At 45.5% G+C, this 19030-nt stretch overlaps 2 protein-coding genes across 2 annotated transcripts in view; both read right to left on the minus strand.

The window, feature by feature from the left end:
• The window catches only part of POU4F1 (POU class 4 homeobox 1), a 4551-nt gene extending 3116 nt beyond the window's left edge, over window positions 1–1435 (minus strand). The window contains 3 exon segments of the mRNA XM_034663805.1: window positions 3–15; window positions 17–325; window positions 1004–1435. Of these exon segments, the coding sequence (XP_034519696.1) occupies window positions 3–15; window positions 17–325; window positions 1004–1126 (445 nt within the window). The 5' untranslated portion in view covers window positions 1127–1435.
• A 9699-nt stretch (window positions 1436–11134) lies between these two features.
• The window catches only part of OBI1 (ORC ubiquitin ligase 1), a 43025-nt gene continuing 35129 nt past the window's right edge, over window positions 11135–19030 (minus strand). Inside the window, exon 6 of the mRNA XM_002919979.4 lies at window positions 11135–13885. Within this exon, the coding sequence (XP_002920025.1) occupies window positions 12370–13885 (1516 nt within the window). The 3' untranslated portion in view covers window positions 11135–12369. The remainder of the gene's footprint in view (window positions 13886–19030) is intronic.

A 19030-nucleotide genomic window follows, 5' to 3' on the forward strand; every position in this document is an offset into this window, starting at 1 on the left:
GCCCCCCGGGCCGTCGGTGGGCGCCGCCGCCGCCGCCGGCCGCGCCCGCGCCACCCGCGCCGGCCATGAGCGCGAGCGAGGGCGACGAAATGTGGTCCAGCAGGTCGCCAGGCTCGAGCGCCTGGTGGTGATGGTGGTGGTGGTGGTGGTGCGCCAGCGGCACGGTGGATGTGGACGTGCATGGCACGCTGTTCATCGTGTGGTACGTGGCGTCTGGCTTGAATGGGTGGCTCTTGCCCTGGGACACGGCGATGTCCACGGCCGCCAGCGCCTCTGCCCGCGCCAGCAGCGTTTCGTCTAGGCTGGCGAAGAGGTTGCTCTGCAGCTGCAGGCGACACAAACCAAACCAAAACAAAAACAAACAACAAAAAAACCACAAAACAAAAAAAAGCAAGAACACAAAACAAAACCACACACAAGCCGGAAAGCACAAGCAAAGGGCAAACCAAACACAAAGCAACCAAAATAACAACAACGGGGGTGGGGATAGCGGAGACCGGGAAAGACGGAATGGGGAGCACATTGAGGGCGAGACAGGGGGGACAGATGAGAAGGGACGTGAGTGTAGGGAGAGGGACAGGTGCAGGGGAGAGGGGGACACAAGAACACATTCCGGGAACCGGTGTAAGAGACCAAAAAGGAAGGGGAAAAGAAGAAGAAATGGAGATGTAACTCGCAGCTGGGGACCCGTGTCACGCACCCGAACACGCAGAGAGACCGCCTTTCCGAGGCGTGAAATTAACGGAGAAAGTGGAGGGAAGTCGAGAGTCATGGCCCCAGCGCTCCCCACTCTGATCGCAGGCGCCCGACAGGAGGCAGAGGCGACGGGAACACGACATTAAGCGCCACCGGACAAAACGTGCCTCGCAGCGGGATTCCTCTAAAAACCCCTGCCCGCAAAACCCAGCACCTGGACCTGGCGCACATCACCCGACATGCAGTGTCTCGGAGACGGGGAGGGGGGCAGGCGCGCGGGCCGGGGCCGCGGGCGTGGGGCGCTTACCGGCGGCGTGGGCAGGCAGGCCCGCCGGATGGCCTCAGAGCTGGAGTGCAGCGACGGGTACTTGTGCTCAGGGAGGGTGGGATGCATGGCAAAGTGAGGCTGCTTGCTGTTCATAGACATCATCTTGATGGCTTGGCATGTAAATCCACAAACACTCTGAAAGTCTGCCGGAAAGTGCGCACGCCGACTCCCCCGGCCTCCCTTCGGAGGCTGCAGCCGAGGCGCCTGGCGGCACGGAGGCGGCGGCCGCGCCGGGGCTGCTGCTGCTCCTCTGCTGCCGCCGCTGCCGCCCGGCGCTCCCTTTGACCGTGCAGAGCGCCGCGCACCGGCCTCGCGATCCCACTTCTCCTAGAGCTCTAGCCCCGCGCGCCGACGGGATGCACTCCTCTTACACCTGAGCCCCACTTCTCGCGGCCGGTTCGGGGAGCTCTCGCGAGAGCTCCCGGCCCCGCCGCGCTGACAGGCATCAGCTGTCTCTGTCTGTCTGACGCGCGCTCTCTCTCTCTCCGCGGCGCCGTGCGTCTGCGCGCGCGCGCGCTCGCTCGGCCGAGACAGGCGCTTGGGAGCCGCTCTTATAGTGACCACCAGCAAGGACAGCGCAGGTGATGCACCTGTAGCTACCCGGGCATGCGCACTGCACGCCTCACCTTTCCCACCGCCGCTCTGGAAAGATCAAAAGGGCTAGCTATTGTCTCAGGGTATGCACCTTTTAGGGGGAGAAAGACAAGATGCTCACAAGCCCCTTGGTGCTTTCCCTCTCTCAAGCTCTCCCCATCCCATCGCAAGCCCGGAATATATGCGCTTTACTTAGGCACACCTCCACTCCGGGATGTCTAACAAGCTGTTATATAATGTATACAGCTGGGTATTTGTATGTTACATTATGCCCGCGCATTCCTCTGTATACAGTATAAATAACAACACAGAAATGCAGAAGATGCTGTCTTTTGCTGCAAGAACCTGTTTCTTTCAAGGTTTATAAATAGGTTCCTGGAGAATAATCGTGGTGACAGATATTTGTTTGAAGCAGTCAGACGCTATTGATTTCCATATAATTTAATTTCCTCCGCATACTTTGTTGTTGTTGTTGTTGTTGTGAATATAACTGTGTCAGGCACCGACAGTGACAGCCACTTAGGAGCCCCAAGGAGCGTGTGCTTTCTACTAGGGAACCGCTGTTGAAATGAAATTGTGCATTTCTCTTATTGTTTGTCTCCTTTAACCGTGTACAAACCCACATTTCAAACGAGCTCCGGGTGATCTGAGGCTTCTAGTAATCAAAAGGAAAAATAGTTAACAGGGTGTTGTTGGGATCCTTTCCTCTCATCAGTGTACACACACACACACACACACACACACACACACACACACACAAACATTTATGCTGGAAACTCCGGGAAAAGGAAATCGCTTCAGAGAAAAAAGAATTAAGATGTTGAGAACTTTCTTTACCCTTCCATCGTTTTGGCTTCTTTGCATCTTATCTCTCTGTGTGTTTGTGTGTGTGTGTGTGTGTGTATACACATATACCCTTCTCCAATAGGAGACAGGATCAAGCCAGTTTCTAGGAAAGTGTGATTAAAATATTAATTCTAACCAATTTGAAAGAAAGAAACCTAAGCTCTGGTCTAGACTTTATTTTTTACATATTCTCTTATTGTGAAATCAAAACCTAAGGAGAATGAATCAATTAGCCAACCTGTTATATGGCCCTTGTGTGGCAGGCAGATCAAGGGCCTCCAGGGAGAAATACAGTTCAGGTGCCGAGTCCCCAGGGACACAGCGCTTGCCCCGGGTGATAATAACAGCCCAGATGTTATCACATCTGCGGCAGGAGAGCTGGAGAGCATGGAGGGGCTACTTATGGGAGGCAGAGATCAGATAAATAATCTTTCTGGTCTCTCCCACACCAAAGAGGTCTGGATTTCCACCAAAGAGCAGCTCTCATCTCTCAATTTGCGTTCGTGTGGATCTTTTCTTCGGATAAACGTGTCCTAAACGTGTCCGTATTTAGCATGCCCACTCAATACTCAAATTCCAAGAAAAGCCCACAGGCGTCACCATGGCATTTTCTTTCTTTTCTTTCCTCTCTACCCTCCTCCCCCATTGCAGCCAGGGAGGGGAGTAAGAAAGATGTTCAGTTGCTGGTGGGAGAGGAGCCGTGCGTTTCCATCCATTACGTGGTCCCCTGGGAGTGCTAAATGCAACTTATCTCTACCGTGAATGGACGAGGAGCAGGACATCGCTGGAGGGAGCGAGTGAGTCCTAAGGTAGCTGTCACACCGGGTGTCCAGGCTTAACCTAATCCTTCCTGATACCCAAGGTGGCGGTTCCCTGAGATCTCTCACTAGGGAAAGGATGGGTCCCACAGAGGGCGAGAGCCTAGATCCTGCCCGTTCCCAAAACGCTGGCCTTTAGAGACCCGGAAGGCTGCGTGGGAGACAGAACCTCAAACAGCACAGGTTCCTCCAAAGTGGACCCCCAGGGAGCGAGGCCAGCCACCCCCCATACTGAAAACTCCCCTGGACTTACACTATGACTCTTGGAGAGCACCAGGAAACCGAGAAGTTAGACACCCTGCCAGAGATCAGGAGTTCACAGGCCTGCGGAGACTCCTCCCCTAGTTCACATTTCTTTGGACTCCTTTCTTCCCACCACACCTTGGGGTGAAGCCAAACTTTAGTCCAGAATATCTCAGCTTTTCCTGGAGCTAGAAATACGAGGGCTGTGGGTTCAATTCCCAACCCACCCCCTAACCAATGGACTGGAAGCCCATTTAGGGCACATCTGTGTCCACCGTGGTACCTAGCAAGGTGCTTTTCACAAGAGTAAAAATGCCCCATCAGAAAATACCGGTGTGTAGGAAGAAAGAGAAGGCAGATGGGGAGGGCCAGGAGTAAGAGCCAGAGAGTTCAACAAGCCAGGGTTAATGGGGGGCAAGCAGGAAGAATAGCAAAGGGTCTCCTCTCTTCCTAACAGGAAGATGGAGACTGGGCCAAAGAGGTGTGTTGTCGCCATGCAGAGCTGTAAATCTTGATAGCAGCTTGTTCTTTTTTGGAGTTCAATAATTTCATCCCTCCCTCATTTACTGTCTCCTTTACTTTCTTCCCTCCGTGCTTGGTAATCACCAGTCTGGGCCAGGGCAAGACACTGGAGAGAAAAATGAGGTGTAAAAAATGGGTATCTGCCCTCCAGGAGGTGGCAGTCTCTAAGAGTGGGGCAGCCCCAGGTTGAAGGGGTGCTATGGTACAGGTGTGACAGGTGCAAAGAGAGGGAATTGGACAGAAACATGGGATGGGGTGGGAGATGATGCTAGGTCACTTGTCTGGCCACATCCCTGCTGGCCTTGGCCCCAGGCTAGAGAATCGGGCACAGTGGCTGATCGGCCAGCAGTTCCTTGGACCTTATGAAGTCTTTCTCTACTTCCCCCATGGCAGTGAAAGAAGAGGGTGGTGGGCTGAGGCTCACCAATATGTCACTGCTTTGTTTTCCCGGTTTGGCAAGTGCAGTAACTAGTTGGCCCCTGCTTGTGCTAATGATGCTCACATGGGGTCTGAGCCTTGGCATAGATTCCTGGAAAGGTACCCCCCTTCCTTCTTGTTTAATGACCAACACAGATTCTCCCCTCCCCCATCTCATAGCTTTGCATTTTATCAAGAGGGGGATAATGAATGCACAGCTATTGATTTCCAAGGAATTTCCGCCCCCAGGGATAGGGAGTCTATCATCTGGATCAGAGACACATTTCTTTCCCTCATTAATTAATTTTCTCCTCCTCCTTTGGCAGGTCCCACTTCACATCTCCTTTGGCAGCTGCTTTTTCCCCGAGCTCAGAGAGCAGAGATTCCTTGGTTGGAGTGAGGGCCTGCGAGAGAGGCGCTGTTCAAGGGCCGGCGCTGCTGGGAGTGACCTCTCCTTACCTTAGACACCCACCCACCTCCGCTGATCAGGAAAGCGCGCCTGACAGCTGCAGCCCACTCGGGCTGCCTTTTTCCTTCCAGAAGGGTGCGGGGAAGATCAGCGCTGCCCTCAGCAACCGCTACCTGCGCGCACACGCACACACACAACAAACACGCGCGCGCACGCACACACACAACACACACACACACACACACACACATACACACACCCCTCTGGGATTGAACCCGAGTTATTTGTTCGGATTCAAGAATAGGGGTTTGGCCCTGAAGAATGTCTCCTTAAGTGCATGGAGTTCGCGTGTGTGTATAGGAGGAAGGTATCGGGCTCCACTTTCTGGCCTGAACCCGGGGATCTGGCCCTCCCTGCAGGCCGGCCACCTCGGGTTCTGGCGGCCCGGGCGGGAGCTCTGCACCTCCCAGACCCGGGGTGCCCCGGTTCCCGCGGGCAGTTGCCAGTTTGAAACTAGGTACATTTCACAGCGCAGCCAGAGCTCTGCGTGCAGGGGTCGCCCCCAGAGCTCAGAGCTGGCGGGCTCCAGAGGCCTTCTGGGTTGTTTTTAAGCAGTGTGCAGGGGCAGGAAGGGGAGGAGCAGGCCCAGAGTAGGGGGTGGGGGTCGGTTCTCTTGAAAGGGAGCTGCGCTTGGGTGGGCCGGGCGGCGCCTTCGCGCTCCGACACTTTTTGTCTGAAGGGTGGAAGGGAGACGCTACTGGGGCGGAACTTTTTGCTTCCGCTCTTGGCCGCCTTCCCAGGGCTAAGCCTGGGCTGCCTCGATGCTAGGTTTCTGTGAGCGCTACTCCTCGCGCAGGCCGATCCCGTCTCTCCTGCTGTTAGGGGCCCGGGCTCCTCGCCGGTCCTGCCGTGGTCCTCAGACCTCCCCCACGCAGACCGCACGGCCGCAGCGCCCACCCCGTCCGATTTGGGGCGGTGGCCCTGCTCTCTGCCAGCCTCAGGGCCCAGCCCTGCCCAAGCAGCGACTTCAGAGCCACGCTCTTGCTGCCGGGAGCTAGAAGATTTCCTGGAGGCCTTGTCCTCCCTTTCTACCGCGCCCCGCCCGCACTCGGGCAGCTCGTCCCTCTCCCCAAAGCTGAGCTGAGTGAGTTATCGAGGCCCTTGGTGATCTCCTTAAGGCTTCAGTCCCGCGTTCAGACTGAATTCCAGTTGAGACCTGCGGAGAAGGTTCTGGAGTGAGCCAGTCAAAACCCCCACTGTCTTCTTTCTTCTGGCCATTTAATTCAAACGCAACTTCCGTTGGGACCATTTTCCTGGATGTCCACCACGCTACCCCGAGATGATGCGTCCCAGTAAAGTTCACTGCCGGTCATTATCACTCTTGGCGTTACATATGTAGAGATCTATCAATCATCTATCTATCTATCTATCTATCTATCTATCTATCTATCATCTATCAATTATCTATCATCTATCAATTATCTATTTACCTTTCATCTCCACCTTCTCCACCTTCATCTCTCTATGGACTCAAAACCAACCTACCTTGTGAAAGATCTACGGACGAGGCAGGACAACTAAGTCTGGTCCTGACAGGGGCATGGCCTCCCCCGCCCGCTAGTTTCGCTGTCCGTGTGAACAATGTTGTTATCACTAAACCAGGCCACGGCCCCCTATGCTTTAGATCCTAAGAAGAGCAAAGTCGCCCCCGCTCCACCCAGGCTCCTTCAAAACCGGAAGAGCGCGCTGGTCAGAGAAGGGGATCGAGGTCCCCGGGTTAAAAACAACAACGAACAAACCTACTCTACAACCCGCACTCCCGCCAGTGACCCTATGCGACGAGATGGAGATTGTGTCGCCTTCCCTCTCCTCAGATAGCCGCCTGCCCACCGCTGCGATTCGGACGCACGCAGGCCGGGGTTGGAGGGAGCTCGGCTGGCGCAAATGGACAGCAGAGGACCCCCGACAGCGTACGAGTGCAGTTCCGGGGACCCGGAGGCGGGCGCTCATCGCCCTCCGCGGGCTCAGCTCTGCCTGCAGGAGCAGGATCCCCAGGAGGGCCCAGAAGCCGCCGAGGAAAGCGTGAAGCCGCGAGTCCGAACGCCAGAGTGCGGAGTTGGGTCCTGTCGCCGGGCTCCTGCGCTCGCCGGCGCCGCCGCCAGCCTCCCCTCCTCCTCGCCGCCCGCACAAATCAAAGCCCCTTGCGAGGGACTGGGAAATAGTTGCCTTGTCATGTAACACATTGCCCTGATTTATTATAAAATTTTAACGAAATCATGCATATTTTAACAGCCTTTAATCACTGCATGAAAATTTAATTCATGGACTGTAGCGCGTTTAAATAAATGAAGTGTTAATTCATTAGGATTAATTAATTTGTTAAAGGATTGTGTGCAAGGTTAAGGTGGAAAGAAAACTCTTTGTTGGTTTCGCGTCTTAATCGCCAGGTTTCGCGAGTGGTAATAAAATGAAAGGAAACCGCAAAGCAAGTCGTTTCTTCGGGTGGGGCCTGGGCGGGACCAGCTGAGAGCGCCCTCGAGAGCGCGGGAAATTCCGGCCCGAGGGGCACCGGCGGGTCTGTCCTCCCGGGGGATCGGGGGGCGGGGGTTGGGGGAAGAGCCGCGCTGGCTGCGGAAATCCGGGAAGGCGGGGTGAGTTGGAATCAGAGGGAGGTAGGGGCCTCAGAGCCGAGACTAGCGGGCTAGACCTCACCTCCCCACCCCCAGCACAAAGATGACCCTGTGAGTGAAGCGAGGTCGCGCCTTCCGGCCCTCGCAGCGCAAAGCCCCGGCTTAATGGACAGATGATGGGCCAGCCCTGCCACCTCCTGAGCCTTCCTGCGCCCAGGGAGTCACTGTCTCGCCATCAGGCCGCCGGCCCCGGCGGCTAGGGCTAGCTTAGAGTCTCCAGGGACGCTTAGAGGAGGCGGAGCAAAGCCAAACTTGCAAGCTCAGGCTGGAGCAATCTAGAAACCTTTCTCAATCAGAAGCGAGGGCATTAGGCAATGGGTCCTTCAGCACCTCTTCTGAGACGGCCTTGAAGTAGGCGCCCCTACAGGAACAGCGAACAAAGCAGAAGAGACGTCCTTTCCCACACCGAGCTCTTATTCATCCTTAAAGACCCAGTGCAAACAGCACTTCCGTGAAGATGCTCCATGCTATCGCCCACACCGACTTTTTCTTTTTTCACCGTGCTGTGAGAATCAAAATGGACCAGAACTAGCTCCTCTGTCCTCACAGAAAGTCTCGGTAAACGCCTAAATCCCTGCCCTTGGATACCGCGAAATTGTGCCACACAAGGCACACACTTCTCCACTCTTGGTTAATCCAACTAACATTTATTAGAGGGGGTCTGCTCCCTCTTAAGACACAGCAGACCTTGGAATCTACCATTTCAAGAAGTGGAACTCCAATTCAAAGTATTCTAGGCTGCTTCTGTCATATAAAACTGAAGATCACCCTAGCTTGAGCTCCAGATGGGTTCTTTAAAAAAATTCTGCATCTTAATAGATGTTTCCTCGCTCAGAGTGGGGTTCCGAGAATTAGGCAATAAATGTTCACTATGCACTCTGAGATCATTGCTTAAAAGGTTTTCTTTCTGCCAAGTATTATTAAAAGGATTGGGTTACATCATCACAGGCAAAGACTGTGTTGTAGGACTCCCACAAATAGGAATGAAAGACCTTCTTATGAGGCTTTGGGAAATACTTTTAATCTAATAGGCCATACTCTATAAAGTTAAACTGTTAATCTCACTTTGATGTTCTACAAGTATCATTCACAGGTACAAAATCTATGTATTACACTTTGAAACTGAAAACCATTCAAGTATACAGAAACAAGTTCCTGAAACACCTTAGGATTTAAGACGGAAGTTCTTCCCTTGTTCAGTGGTAACTTTAGTTTTAAACCAATGTAGATACAAAAGAAATTATAGGAATACAAAGCAGATTTGAAATTAAGGGGCTATAAATCTTAAAGTCTACCATTTTCAATTTTAGTCTCAGCTGATACATTAAAACGGGGAAAAAATATCATTGTGAATGGGATTAAGGTTTTGAAAATTAAAAGATGAACACTAAAAGTCATGTCAAAAACAAACAAACCCTAGCATCATGTCACATTTCCTTAGCCATTACATTTGAGAAAGATGAGCAATCAAAAGATGCTGTTTTTATAGGCATGACTGATTACTGTCTGCTTCCCTTATCACAAGTGCATCTTGTTCTAACACAGCCTTTACTACTATCTAACCCTCCCAATAAGGAAGGGTTAAATTCATCTAAATGTCAGAGTCAATGCAAATCTTTCAAAATTTAAAAGTGGCAGAGACTATGGACTCCAGGAAACAAACTGAGGGTTTCAGAGGGGAGGGGAGTGGGGGGGATGGGCTAGCCAGGTGATGGGTATTAAGGAGGGCACGTATTGCATGTAACACTGGGTGTTATACGCAAACAATGAACCATGGAACACTACATCAAAAACTAATGATGTACTGTATGCTGATTAACACAATAAAAATTAAAAAAAATAAAATATAAGTGGCACACAAACAACTCTCATCACTGAGTTTCCACTTAGTAGTGGAGTTAGACCCTGGAACATTGGCAGGAATAAAATGCTACTTGAAAAGAAACATGCTACTATTTCTAAAGTAGTACTTTAAAAGGAACCCTTGGAAATTTCAAATCCATTCATCCTTTGGCCTACAAATGTGAACTCTCATGTGTGAGGGAGGAAGAGTACAAGCTCTCGAGTCAGGGGCCCAGCTCTGACACGGCTCTATCCCATTCCAGCTGTGTGACCACTAATCCTCAAATCACTTATTTTAAACTGAGGATAACAGCTCTTGGTTTACAGAGTTTGAAAACAGGATTAAAGGAAATAGAAGTTAGTGAAGTACTTGGTTTAAATAAAAGTTTGTTTTAGAGTGTGCATACAATACACTTAAAAATATATGAAACCATTACATTTATCATGACATATCAGATTATGGTAAAAGAAGTAAAGAGTACAAATGAGAATATGTGATTAAAATAAAATCCTGCAGGTTATTCCCTTCACCTGAGAAATGTCACAGGTTTGATTAATTTAATATATTGTTAATATACTGAAATATTGTTTTGGGAAGGGTGGAGCAACATTTCTGACGCAGCTGGGAAATGCTCTGGTCCAGTAGAGAGAGACACTCTAACCCTGATTAGGCATCGCGAAATCAGGTTACACATTCTGGACTGCCACGGCACACTATCAGTATATATTTGGATTAATGGATTAAAAACTGACACATTCGGGGACGCCTGGGTGGCACAGCAGTTAAGCGTCTGCCTTCAGCTCAGGGCGTGATCCTGGTGTTATAAGATCGAGCCCCACATCAGGCTCCTCCGCTATGAGCCTGCTTCTTCCTCTCCCACTCCCCTTGCTTGTGTTCCCTCTCTCGCTGGCTGTCTCTATCTCTGTTGAATAAATAAAATCTTAAAAAAAAAAAAACTGACACATTCATAGTAAAGAAGAGTTATAGACGGAATTAGAGTGAGGCTTACCCCCAAATTTACTCTATTTACTCAGAAAAATTGTGGATTTTTACATTTAATAGAATTTCAAATATATTATATTGTCAAAGATATCTAAACTACTAATATCTCTAAAAGTATCCACTGACTTTAACACATTAAAAGAAAAAAGAACACACAAATACTTATTGGAAAATATATATGATAAAAATTATGCTTCATGTTAGCTTTTCTTTTTGGCCCTTATTATTTCTAAAAGTGGAAGGCATGATTCTCCAAATCATAAAAGTGATTTGTTACACGTTTATGGTTTCATTGAATCCTTAGAGTCTACTATTAACAGGGGTCAGCAAATTTTTCTGTAAAAGGCCAAACAGTAAATATTTTAGGCTTTGTGGGCCATATGGTCTCAGTGGCAACTATTCAACTCCGCCACTGCAATGCAGAAGCAGTCATAGATAACATGTAAACAAAGGAGTGTAGCTGCGTTCTAGTAAGACTTTATTTAGAAACACTGAAATTTGAATTTTGTACCATTTTCCGGTATTATGGAAGATTTTTTGGATTCTTAAAAACCATTAAAAAGTGTAAAAACTATTTTTACTTCACAGGCTTTTCACAAAAAACAGGTGTAGGCCAGATTTGGTCCATGGTCCATAGTTTGTCAACCCCTATAAGATTAATTAAAAAGGGTGAGTTTTACTGATCATTATAGGCTAACTCAATATCTGAGACAACATCAAGGATTACAGTGCTTATGACATCCTTTATTCAATTCACATAGAAAAGCATGCAGTATTAACGTAAAACAGTACAGTATTAATGTAAAATGTTCAGTGCACATTAGATAAACAAGTTATTAGCATACAAACCATTTTTAAAGGCCTATATAGGCATACCAAACATGTACAGAATATACTTTTTCAGATCCTAAATTAAAAATTGTGCTTAGCTCACCTATTCTCATCTCAACACTCTTCATGAAAAAAAAATTCTGTCTGACATAAAAGATAATTCTATTAGCCAACTAAAACTTCTTTTTCTTAGTAAGGAGAACAGTGCAAGCAAGAATGCTACCATGCATACAGAGTTTCCACAAAGAATAGTAACATGCAAACAAGAACTTCACTCCAAAAAAAGCTCCCCTGGGATGAAAGTGGATCAAGAATTTGGCAAAGAGAGCTTCTGCACCTGTGTATATGGAACAATGAAGCTACCAAGCTTAGGCTCCCCCAAACCCAACCAACCATTCTATGCCTTCTTTCCAAAGTAGGTTCAATTTCTGATTTTTGACACACACAAAAAGATGAGGAAATGAAAACTACCTGACATAAAACAAGTATTTTCATATAAAAACTGTACTCTTTCATTCTAGCAAAATGTTCTCACAAAAACTGTACAGAACACAATGTTAAAAATGCAAACATACATACACAAAACCTAAAAAGAAAAGTAAATGAATATTAGACTAAGGTTAGAGTGCTATTTCTCCATCCCATGTGGCCCTGCCTAAAAGATGAGCCATCACTAAACATAAATAAAAAAGGGCAGGCAAAATTATTTCCATCCTAGGAAAGCTTTAAAGAAACTCAAGTGTCTTATGAGCAGTGTGTAGACAACCCAAAAAGTTTTATTTAAGAAATCCAAGTTCTGAAGACAACCAAGGCTCATTAACAGGCCACTGTATCTAACAGCTAAATCAAGACCCAAGCAAACAAAATACACCTAAACCAGATACATATAAAAAGAAACCTTCTCCTTATCTTTTCTGGTTAAAAAGATGCCCAAATGAAACTGAAAAAGGACAAATTCTTTAAAATGAACAAAAGTACTTTGGGTACAGGCTAATCCACCATTCTGACCTGACATTTGACTACAGATTATCAATTCAAAATCATACAGAACTTTTATGAGGGAAAAAAGTAATTTTAAAAACTTATTATTCCTCTCAGGACAAAAACATGAATGACACCTTTCTAAAGAGTCAACTTTTAGTTGCTTTTGATGGGCTTGCATTGGAAAGACTGCTCTGGATTTTTCTTTTCGTTGATTGATTCATATTTTTATTCCTCTTCTCAGGCACAAAGGAAGTAGACCAAGGAGACTGAAGGTGGTTATGAAGACCATGCATCTCTGAGGTCATCTTAAATAAAGACGACCCAAACCTCTGATCTTCAAATAGCCGGTGTGAACTGCTTAACAAAACACCCTGGGAAAACTCAGTCTGAAACAAACAGCTTGGAGGTTTGATTTCATTAGTACCTGGGTTAGAACTGGTATGGAGAGAAAAATCTTCATTCATTTCTTGGTCAGATGGAGAGAGGAGAAAAAAAGAAGTGGGTTTCCAATCATTTCCATTTTCTAACTGATCAGTAGTTAGAGAACCTTTGGAAAGGTTTGCCTTAGTTCTTTCTTCCAACTTCTCTGGTTCCTCAAGAAATTCACTGCCTTGAGATGACTTTGATAACCCATCCAAATCCACTGACTTAAAACCATTATTACAGGGGCTCTTGCTATTGTCTGATTCCGACATCATTGAATCCAGCTCAGAGATTTTGTCAAGGTAAGCTGCGTCCATGGATGCTTCACTGGATGTTCTTGTCCGATTCATTTCAAAAGAACGAATAGAATTCAACCTCTTAGATAAGCATGAGCCTGACTTCTCACTTAATTTTAGAGTAATTTCTCCAACAGAATTTGCTATTGTGTTCCCCTCTGGGCTTTCAAAATCCAAGTTTTGGGCATAGCTTGTGGAACAACAGTCCCAAAACCCTGTCTTTGAGGAAGTAAAACATTCTGATTTCTTTTCATTTTCACTCCTATCATCTTCTGATGAATCTTTATTACAAACGTTTGGAGAATCACAAAAATCATCAAACACCAATTTTCTGAGATGGTTTGAGTGCTTTTTGGAACCTACTGCTTTGACTACAGGGCTCTCTCTATTTTCTGGAGTACTGAGCTGCAGGCAACTAAGGGACAAAGGAGTACAAGGAGCTGGAAGATCATAAAGCTCTTCATCTTTGTAGGGTATACAATCACTTCGCTTATTACCCCATTCTCTTTCCAAATAAGTATCCATACTTGTATCTGTCACATCTAACATTATTTCCACCTGTTTTTGATATAGGTCTTTGTTCTTAGAACAATTTGGTTCTGTTTTGCTGGTGCTTTCCTGCCTGGCAGAACTGCTAGAAGGTTTTGCCAGGTGAGAACTTGAGGTGGATGAGCCAAGCTGCTTTCTGGCACCATCACCTTGATTCTTTGATGCCATATCCTCCTCGTTGCCTATGCTCCCCTTGCCATCTGTAGAAAGTGCTCTCTGGCAAACGGAATTCATAGCTTCCTTCTCTTCACTTGAATTTTTTAGCTGTGCAATTTGAGACTCTAGTTCTTCTATATACTTATCACTTCGTTCCAGAGCTTTCTTGAGACGATTGGTTTCACGTTCATGCTGTTCTACTTTGGACTGAAGAGCAGCTACTGTAAACCTTCCAAACCTACAAGGAATGGAAAGATAGTTAACTTTACAGTTCAAGTTTTTTCTTTCCTTTTCAAAGTTTAAGAGTGCAAACTGTATCAACCTATTTCAATTTCACATACCAGTGACATTTCAGACCACTCGATGAACAGGTCAAAAGCGATGCCAGAGGTAGTATTTTCAGAAAAGAGTTTTTCCACTTTATATAATAATATGCATATGATAACAATGGCAAAGATCTAATAGGATACTCCTGTGGTCAAATCAGATTAGTAGTGGCAGAAAGGCAGAAACTCACTGCTGATTTCCTTTCCAAGAGCTAACTCTATCAATTCAGCTCATATATGCATGCAGGGTTATCCCCTAAAACAATGGCAAAGATTTATGATAACATTTGAACAGTGGTCCACATCTTGAAATATTTACATTCAATCATTTTCCTATTGTACAGCAGTGCTTTACAATACATTTCTTATACAATGTCACCTTGTCAAACATAAAATGCCAATTTGAAATTCAGAAATCTTAGCAGTCCCAGCAGGGGTGGTTTTAAATACTTATTTGGACCCTTTCAATTATAGCCACTCTTGATCTGAAGCTTTTACTTAGCCTTTCTGAACACTGGGCTTTAATTCATTCCAGTTCTACTTATTTTTGGCATTTTACAACTGTGTGGGACATCAATCTCATTTCTTCCAACTTTGAAATACAAAGTCAGTGCTTGTGGTTCCAATATATTACACATAAAACATTTGCACATTTTCTGAAAAGGAACCTTTTTGAGAGTAACTGAAAAAGAACATATCAAAAATTCACTTCTTTTACTCAGGATTATCTCGTTTTCATTATTCCCTTAATGGGTATGGGAGGGGCGCCTGGGTGGCACAGCGGTTGGGCGTCTGCCTTCGGCTCAGGGCGTGATCCCGGCGTTATGGGATCGAGCCCCACATCAGGCTCCTCCGCTATGAGCCTGCTTCTTCCTCTCCCACTCCCCCTGCTTGTGTTCCCTCTCTCGCTGGCTGTCTCTATCTCTGTCAAATAAATAAATAAATACAATCTTTAAAAAAAAAAAGAGTGGGTATGGGAGGTACCTGGGTGGCTCAGTTGCTTGAGTGACTGACTCTTGATTTCTGTTTAGGTCATGATTTCAGGGTCGTGAGACTGAGCCCTGAGTGGTGCTCTGCCCTCAGCGTGGAGTCCGCTTGATATCCTCTCCCTCTGCCCCTCCCCTTGCATGCTCACTAGCATGTTCTCTCTCAAATAAATGAAAATAAATCTTAAAAAAAAAAAAAAAAAGAACGGGTACTAGGCTCAGCTCAGAGAACAGTTTTGAGCACCTAGTATGGGCTGATGGTATATCTGGAGCTGGGGATACAAAGATCAGTAACACTGTCCCACCCCAATGGATATAAACTATCTACCTTAAATTCCATCTGAACATCAAAGAAAATTCTACCTTTTAAGAAACTGCTTCTTATGACCCAATAAACATAAGCCTCGCATTCTAACCTCATGAAAAATACTCCTCTCCACAAAAGTTCTTTTAAAGAGCCTCTTTCTATAATCTTTTTGATGATTTAAATATTGACCCATCTTAAAGAATTCATGGATTGTCTGTTTGGAGGAAAGTATTTGAGAAGGTGGCTTCTAAAAAAAAAATTTTTTTTAATCTATGGGTTTATCTTTTTCTTCTTTTCCCCCCTAATTATAAAAATAATTACAATTAAGGGGTGCCTGGGTGGTTTCTTGGTTTCGGCTCAGGTCTAGATCTCAGGGTTGTGGGATCAAGCCCTGCCCAGGCTCCGGCTCAGCAGGGAGTCTGCCTCCCTTCTCCTTCTGTTCCCTCCCACCCCCAATTATGCTCTCTCTCTCTGAAATAAATAAATAATCTTTTTTTAAAAAGTTATTACAATTAAGAGAATATACTAGGTATTTAAAAAAAAAATAAAGAAGAAACCCACAGTAATTACCCCTTTAGAGACAACCACTACATGTGCTCTGACCCACTCAACGCCCAACACCTCCTCTTACACTACAGCCCAATTCACTCTCTAGCTTACTCTGACACAATTCCTGCTCCGGTCACTACTGGGGGAAAAAAGCAGGGCAAAAGTAAATACAGATTCATAAAATCTCAGGTTTAGAAGGGCCTTAAAAGGGGCGCCTGGGTGGCACAGCGGTTGGGCGTCTGCCTTCAGCTCAGGGCGTGATCCCGGCGTTACGGGATCGAGCCCCACATCAGGCTCCTCCACTATGAGCCTGCTTCTTCCTCTCCCACTCCCCCTGCTTGTGTTCCCTCTCTCGCTGGCTGTCTCTCTCTGTCAAATAAATAAATAAATAAAATCTTTAAAAAAAAAAAAAAAAAAAAGAAGGGCCTTAAAAGACTCAGTACTGAATATTGATCTAATCACTGCAATTAACTAACTGAACTCCCAGAAAGAGCATACTCCCTTCAACCTCTAAAAAACAAAGCAAAAACCACACGTATAACAATAACAAAACCAACTACAATAACAAGCCTCCCTGTTTTAAAACCAAGTTTATTACTACTATGAGTATCTGGTTAAATGAATGATGGTAGTTTTTCCTTCTTTGTTAGAGAAAAATGTTTTAGTTTATAAATGTACTATCTAATAGAGCTGTAGTTTCGCAAGAGGATTTTAAAGAGCAATGACTATCTTAAGGACATCAGCAAAAATGTAAGTTCTTGACTGCAACTACTCTATAATCAAATAACCCACATATTTTTAAATGGAAAAAATGTGTAGCATGTTTATTTAATGCAAACAGCAAAAGTGACAGCCTTAAATTTACTTACCAAGATAAAATTTATCTTTTTCTTAAGTGCGATTTTTACAATAAAGGTAAACTCAGAAGAAAAAAAAATCAAACAATTGTTTTAAAGATTTATTTATTTTAAAGAGAGAGAGAGAGAGCACAAGCAGGGAGAAGGACAGAGAGGGAGACAAGCAGACTCCTCACTGAGCAGGGAGCCCGATATGAGGCTCGATCCCACAACCCTAAGATCATGACCTGAGCTGAAATCAAGAGTAGGACACTTAACCGACTGAGACACCCAAGTGCCCAAAAATCAAACAATTTAAAATCAAATAATGTTACTAGATAGGTGAGTAAGCTATTACCAAAGGATGTCCTTGGGAACTTAGACGTTTACATAAGGAAAGACTAGTGACAAATATGAAATGTTTCCCAAAATATTAGCAGCTTTTTATTAGCAGGTTTTAACATGGAATTTCAAACATGTCACTTTATTTATTTATTTTTTTAAAAGATTTTATTTATTTATTTGACAGAGAGAGACAGCCAGCGAGAGAGGGAACACAAGCAGGGGGAGTGGGAGAGGAAGAAGCAGGCTCCCAGCGGAGGAGCCTGATGTGGGGCTTGATCCCAGAATGCCAGGATCACGCCCTGAGCCGAAGGCAGACGCTTAACAACTGTGCCACCCAGGCGCCCCTAAACATGTCACTTTAAGATGCTACATTTGTCCCTATGTTTATTTTTTTTAATGTTTTTAAAATAAGTTAACAAATGGTTCTGAGTTGAAGTCAAAATGACAGCCCCAACCATGTATTCTGTGTTACTTCAGAGAGAAAGCTGAAGTGCCCTAAGAACTACACAAAGGCCAGCAATGGAGCACATATGACAGGGACAGCAAGCAGAAGTCACTGATGGAGCTGGCTGTTTTCTAAAAGGTCACTGCCCTCAATTCCCCAAAGTTCCATTTCAATACTTTACAAGTCTAATACTTTGAGTGATCAGACCTTTTTACCATGCTAATAAGAGGCCTGTGCTGGTGGGCAAACTAACAGAAATGCATAGTGAAAGCTATGGAACTGATCAATTAATCAATCCATGAAATTTTTGTCTCTCTCTCCCCCACTAGAGTATAAGCTCCAGGAAAGTAGGGAGTCTGACCAACTTACATTCACTGCTAGCTCCCTAGAACAATTGCTGGTATACAGCAGTCCTCATTAAATGCATCTTGAATGTTATTTTCTTACTTTAAGATGCATCGATGCCTTATATCAAGACAGAGCCAACAACAAAGGATAAGCCAAAGGTCCTTGGGTCTCTTTTACGTGTTAAGTAATTTTTTTTTTTAAGATTTTATTTATTTATGTGAGAGAGAGAGAGCACGAGAGCAGGGTGGGGGCAGAGGAAGAAGCAGACTCCCCACTGAGCAGGGAGCCTGTTGTGGTACTTCATCCCAGGACTCCGGGATGACCTGAGCCAAAGGCAGTCATTCAAATGACTGAGCCACCCAGATGCCCCATACATGTAAGTATTCTGAATCACTATATAACTAAACAATGTTTCATACATTTGACTGTTTTTTTTTTTTTTCTTTTTCATTGACACCAAGGAAAGCAAGAGAGAACAACACATACAGAGCATAGTTCTGTGGCTTTTTTGTTTTGTTTTTACTACAGGCTTGCCATCTTATACTGCTCCTTCTAAAAAAAACCTGCCACTTAAGGCACTTGGGTGGCTCAGTCAGTTAAGCATCTGCCTTCAGCTCAGGTCATGATCCCAGGGTCCTGGGAAACAGCCCTGAATCAGGCTCCCTGCTCAGTGGGGAGCCTGCTTCTCCCTCTCCCTCTGCCCCTCCCCCCCACTCGTGCTCTCTTCTCTCTCTCTCTCTCTCTCAGTCAAATGAATAAATAAAATCTTTAACACTCTAACCTTAGCAAAAGAACGGAAACATATGAGACTTTTGACATAGCTATTAGGAATTTTAAGCTTACCCTCGATTACTGTATTAGATTTGGCAAAGGGAAATTAATCAAGTCATATAGAAATAACAATTAGGGCTGCATATCTGATGCTATACTTCCATAAAAGAAGACAACGAAGATAAGAGCTTATTTATCTTTGAGTTTTAATACTCTTATTCACACTAATTCCAGATATTTCCAGAGTACATAACATTAAATGAATCAATGCCAAGACAAGCCAGAGGGAATTCTAACATCATTTACCATACTTCCTTTTCCTGAGCAAATTTCAAAATGGAGTATTTTTATAAACATTCCATTAGAGACCAAAAGGCTTTGATTTTCAAAGTAGCAGTGATGGCCAAAGGCTTCATTATGTCAGAGAAAACATCGTAAAGCAGTTTGGGAGCTGCAACTGATATATCGGA

Source organism: Ailuropoda melanoleuca, chromosome 7, assembly GCF_002007445.2.
Source record: "Ailuropoda melanoleuca isolate Jingjing chromosome 7, ASM200744v2, whole genome shotgun sequence".
In the NCBI taxonomy this organism is placed as follows: domain Eukaryota; kingdom Metazoa; phylum Chordata; class Mammalia; order Carnivora; family Ursidae; genus Ailuropoda; species Ailuropoda melanoleuca.